The sequence below is a fragment of the Crinia signifera genome, chromosome 19 (assembly GCF_055691185.1).
Source record: "Crinia signifera chromosome 19, ASM5569118v1, whole genome shotgun sequence".
NCBI lineage: Eukaryota > Metazoa > Chordata > Amphibia > Anura > Myobatrachidae > Crinia > Crinia signifera.
The window spans coordinates 16,366,525-16,372,524 of NC_139226.1; the positions used below are offsets into that span (position 1 = coordinate 16,366,525).

A 6,000-nucleotide genomic window follows, 5' to 3' on the forward strand; every position below is an offset into this window, starting at 1 on the left:
TTCGTCACGAGTTGGGCGTGGCTAACAGTGACGATTCTCTGACGTGGACCAAGGTCTGTTCGGCGGGACGCTGGTGGCTGTGCGGCTCCAGCAGAGATGCTCTGCAGGACCACTGGATGCCCGTTACTCGTTGCTAGCAAGCTGATGTATTTTTACTGATATGTATGTGAATCATTTTATTACATAAAATTATCGATACACTTGATTTATTTGTGCTTTCTCCTGTTTCTTCTGTGTTTATTTGAATATTTGTTTACCTCCCCCTATGCTGGTTCTTTTGGTTCTTCAAGGAGCAACATGTGGGGAGGCTTGCTGAGACTTGTTGTTCCATGGGCAAATAAAATATTTAATTTACCTTTTTACACTTAAATGCTTTCAACATGGCACTTGTTTCCTAGCACGGCGCCCAGGATATTCAGTCATATGGCATTGTATTCAATTTAAAATTGTATACCATTGTTTATGGCATACAATGGCATACAATGTAATGCGATGCGATTTTAAATTGTATAAGCACCCTAATGGATTTTTTCAATGTTAAATGGTCCCCTATACGATTTTTAATTGTATAAGCACCTTAATAGGTGGTTAAAATGTTAAATGCACCCCCACGCCACCGCCACTATCAACGCCAACCCGAAGCGTGGCGAGCGCCGACAGTACGCATCCTCCGACCTTTTCATACCCCCACTATCCACGTCTGCGTGGAGTTGATTTTATATAGTGTGGCGAGCGCAGCGAGCCACCGAGCCCGAAGCGTGGCCAGCGCAGCGAGCCCCGCTAGGGGATGCGTATTACTTTACATGTATTGCACGTCGGAGGTAGAGTACCGCCGCCCCTCGCGGGCTCGCTGCGCTCCACACGCTTCCGGTTGCCGTTGATAGCGGGGGTGGCGTGGGGGTGCTTTTAACATTGTAAGCACCCATTACGGTGCTTATACAATTAATAATCTTATAGGGGGGCCATTTAACATTGAAAGCACCCTTAGCGGTGCTTATACAATTTAAAATTGTATACCATCGCATTGTATGCCATTGTATGCCATATACAATGGTATACAATTTTTGATTGTATGACATCGGGTGCCATCACGTCGCATCGCATACCATTGTAAGGCTTATGGTATACGATGCGATGGGCACCGTGCTAGGAAACAAGTACCCATTTTTTTCTCCCTATATTTTTAGAACCAGCACTGGCTCAAAGAGTCCAGGGATGGTTATGCTTGGGGGGGGGGGGGGGAGAGATTTTGTATACACCATTACATTTATTGAATAATGCTGAACAAGTTACAATACTAATATTTATGTTTGTTCTCCACAGGAACTCTAAGTCAATCTGCGGCTATACGGGGTTGTGGCACTAAAAGTTTCTGTGACCTGGGCAGCCAGACAGTGTCATCTGGTAACCAAAAACAGACATTGACAATTACGTGTACCAGCGGAGGTACAGGTCTCATCAGGAATACATCTGTCTCCTTTATTCTTGCCATTGCCGTAGCTAGCACTATGTATTACTGAGCAGTCATTTCCCATCCATCTCTGAGTTCTGCTTCTAAAATGTAACCATGTACTAAATGATTATAAATACAGAGTTTATTAATGTTTATGGGAGTGATTATGAAAATCTGTAATCCATCTCAGTTATCCTCTAATTATCCAGATTTGGGAGCTTATTAGGAATCACCCAGAAGACTAAGCCTAAATCTGGCCATAGATCTACAGATCGATTGTCCGATCTGTCTGGTTGGAAAAAAATCCTGGTAATGGATGAGAGCAAATGACAGTTGACCATTTGCTTTGAAATGCTGGAAAGCTGACAAACTGTCGTTCAGATATTGGCAGGTTTTGTTCCAACCAGCCCAATCTGACAATCGATCTGTAGATGTATGGCCACCTTATGCTAGTGCCAGCGTCTGTATGACGTTATATGGAAGACTAGCCACTACTAGTTTACATTGTTTATGGAGTGAGAATTTAGAGTTGGGCGTATGGAGATTACAATATAATGGTGGGGAGTTTAGGGAATTTAAAAATCATTTTAGATGGCTTATGTAGCATATATAATTCATATTATATGATATGAGTATATAGGTAGGACTCGATGGACTAACGTCTTTTTTCAGCCTTAATTACTATGGACCTTATTCTAGTTCACTCTTTCTGACAAAATCCTTCTTAGATGGACAAAACCATGTGCACTGCAGGGGGGTAGATGTAAAATGTGCAGAGAGAATTAGATTTGGGTGGGGTTTTATTTCAAAGTGAGATCTATATTGCAGTGTAAAAATAAAGCAGCCAGTAACCCCTATTTATCTTACTCCCTGCATTACTCACACTCTGATTGGCTCACCCAGTGCCTGCACCTCTCATTCTCTCCACCTCTTCCTCAACCTTGGGTCCTCTTTCTTCCAGCAATTCTCACTCCCTGCTTTCATCACGCAGCCCCTGCACCTCCACTCTCTGGGCAAGATGTAAGATACTTTGAAAAGTGATAAAATAGAGAGTGATAACTGACCAACCAATCAGCCCCTGTCATTTTTCAAACCCATCTTGTAACATGGTGATTCAGAGCTGATTGGCTGGTACTTTTGTCAGTCTTCACTTTTATACTTTTAAAGGCATAGTACATATTGCCTTATTGTTCCTTGCAAAACCCCTGGTTCTCTCTGTTTACCTCTCATCCCACTACATTTCTAATTTCCTGATTCCTTGCTCAGCTTCCGCACATCTCGACATGTAGATCAGTGAGTGCCATCACACACAATAAAATGTATATCAAGATGACGAAGGAAAAGGTTGTGGTTTGGTAATGCAATTTAGTTCAATTTAACTTTTATTCATTTAATCTTAAATATTTGGGTACTGCTTTCCTAGCACGGCGCCCGTCTCATTGATTGTATGCCTTAAGTTTAAGGTACTTAAGGCATACAATCAATGCGATGGACCCGATTTTTTAATCTCATGGATCTTATGCATCCATTGCATCCATTGCATTGTTAACGCCACCAGCACTATCAACCCAACCCGAAGCGTGGCGAGCGCAGCGAGCCCACAAGGGGCTGCGGTACGCGTCCTCCGACCTTTTCATACCCCCACTATCCACGTCGGCGTGGAATTGATTTTATATACTGTGAGCTTCTAGCCATGCCCCCAGCCCCCTGGCTGCGGGAATAGACCCGTTTATTCCCCGCTGCTTAGCAGCCGACAGGGGGGACTCCCAACAGCCCCCCCTCACCGCGGGACACTGCCGCCCGCGGGTGGGACAGCGGGACAGGCCCTAATAATTGGGATTGTCCCGCTAAAATAGGGACTGTTGGGAGGTATGTCTCATGCATCTTATGCCGCACAAACACATAAGATGCATGAGATGCTTGAGATATCAGCCCCACACATACAATCTAGATCGTGGACGACGTGCTAGGAAAGCAGTACCAATATTTGTTTTAATATTCTCAGACTGAAATAAATGTAATGAAAATAAGATGTAATAAGATCAGAAAAAAATGTTTTAAAATTAAACCACACCGTATGGGTATGTAGACGGATTGTTAATGTCACTTATGTTACTTGATTGCTAGGTGCAGTGTATCAAATGATTTTAACTAATAAATTGATATGAAAAAAATCACTTCCTCGTCTCGTGCTGTTCCATCATAATTATATAAATGAGAATCGAATTCAGATTAATCGTGGGAATAAATACCTTTGAGGGTTATTCATATATATATGCTGTTCCATCGATGGAGGGAAACCATCTGGTTCTCCCCATCGATGGCAAAAGTATTTGATATCGGCCATAAACCATCAATGATTTCAAATCATCGATAGTTGATGGCCATCCCTAACTCTAACTTATTTTTCCCCTGTATCTGGAGATGACGTATGGTCCACCCCCCCCCCCCCGTCCAATCACCTCTCCATTAGACTCTATACCCTCCTGCCCCCTCAGCTAACTCTCTCCTTCTTCCTGTTCCCACCTTGCACACCTCCTCAATCTCTCCTCTCATTAGGCACTGTCCCCTCTGCCTTGAAACATGCCCTTGTCTCCCCGGTTCTTAAAAACCCTACCCTTGATCCTAACACTCTCTCCAACTACCGTCCTTTCTCTCTTCAACCTTTTGCCTCCAAACTCCTTGAGCACATTGTCTATAACCAGGTGCGGATCCAGGAGAAAATTAAAGGGTGGGTACCATGATAGGAGAGGGTTTGGGAGAGGGAGGGGGTGTTAGTGGTGCCAGTGTGCATGCTAATTGAGCAGTGAGAGAGAGGAGAGCAGAGAGAGGGCAGGGATGGGATTAAAAATAGGCCCTGAAGAAAAATAATTCCTACAAGGGGCACTCCTAGCTGACTAATTGGCTTGTTCAGCACTCTTTATAATTGTTTGGTGTCCCAAGAAAAAATATTAAAATTTAACTTTTATTAATTATCAGTTTAAAAAGCTGCGAAGTATGTTAAAATGATTGTGAAATGTGCAAATAAAGTGACAATAAATTAAAATTGAGCTGGCCGTTGTGTATGTTTTATTATAGTTCAATGACTATCTTGCATCTGTGCAAAAGGTATGTTAATGTATGTCCCATTAACTATAGGACACCACACTCATGTAATATGGCACTGACTGTCTGGGGAAAGTATCAGAGTCTTGTGAAAGAGTTATAAGGTTGCGGTTATTTGTCACAAATTTCTGCAACTATGTTGCTTTTAATAGATTCAAATGTGCCTGAGGCCTGTTAAGGAAAATATGTTATCACATAACAGGTTAAATAAATGTGGTGTTTTATAGAGATTGCTTCATTCCATAACAATATCGTTTCTCTGTTCAGGAATTTTAATTAGTATATATCATTAATCCACTGTGGGATCCTGTATCAGCAGAAACGATATGCAGTCTCTGATGTTGGTGACAATGTAGCCATATTAATTGCACAGCTTATATATAACTCCTAGCAGAGCATTTGTTATTATCCTGCATATTGATGGATTTATTGTTGATGCTGCTGGTAATCAATAATATCGGCATAGACTGCATTCACCAGTCGGAATTGAAATGAAGCAACAGATTATTGGACATAAAAATATTGTCTCAATACATGTCGAGACATTAGGCGGCTGTTTAAACCCGCCATGTATAAAGTAATAAACGGCACAGTCGCGTGGGGTTTGTACAATCGCGGCGTGCGCGTGTTTAATACATATGTATATTATCATAGCCATGGTTTAAATATTATAATGTAAAAAAGATAAAGAAACATTTGTCCTTTCTTTTTTTTATTATTTTATTATATAAAGAATCCTAAATGATTATAATAAATCTTTTGAAGGAGAATGATATTAAATATTTGTTATTCTTGAAGTTTTGGACCATTATAATTATTACATAATGAAATGTTGAATATATGTGTTTTTTTTTTAGCCTATCTACATATATACCCTATATTCCTTATGAATAGTGTATTGGTATACGTGATGGGATAAGTGAGATGTGTTAGTGTATATTCAAACTTATAAGTATAAAAATAAATGTGAAGAGTATATGTTTAAAAAAATATATATTGTTATATAATAACTGAAAGTATTGGCACATTTAATGTGTGATTTGATAAGACAGTGATATTGTAATGTGGCTCATAACTGTGTATACGTGTGAATAAAAATAAAATAATACATTTGTGTTGTGAGTGATGAAATAAAACAAAACAAACTATTAGTGTAAGACAGTGTTGTGTCACATATAATTAGTAATGTGAGGTGAACATTGTTATTATTATTATTATTATTATTATTATTATTATTATTATTATTAATAAAAATCTTGATATTTCCACATGGGGTTTGAGTGTATTATGAATATTTGCTATTTGGGTCTATTCCTGTCTAATTTGAAGGATTAGTATCCTTTTCACCATTCTTATATAAGTTATGGAGGTCATTCATTTACTGATTGTGGTATCAATGAATTATACAGTTACGTTGAGGAGAGCATGAGATCTAAAGAGGG

At 39.9% G+C, this 6,000-nt stretch overlaps 1 protein-coding gene across 5 annotated transcripts in view; it reads left to right on the forward strand.

Annotated features, from left to right (window-relative positions):
- Positions 1-5,743, forward strand: part of LOC146042192 (uncharacterized) — a 145,575-nt gene extending 139,832 nt beyond the window's left edge. For all 5 annotated transcript variants that reach the window (XR_014463781.1, XM_083162119.1, XM_083162116.1 and 2 more), the window contains one exon: positions 1,324-5,743. Coding sequence is in view for 4 of the 5 variants with exons in the window: in XM_083162119.1 (XP_083018245.1) it covers positions 1,324-1,520 (197 nt within the window). In the remaining variant the exon portion in view is untranslated. The remainder of the gene's footprint in view (positions 1-1,323) is intronic.
- Positions 5,744-6,000: the final 257 nt, after the last annotated feature.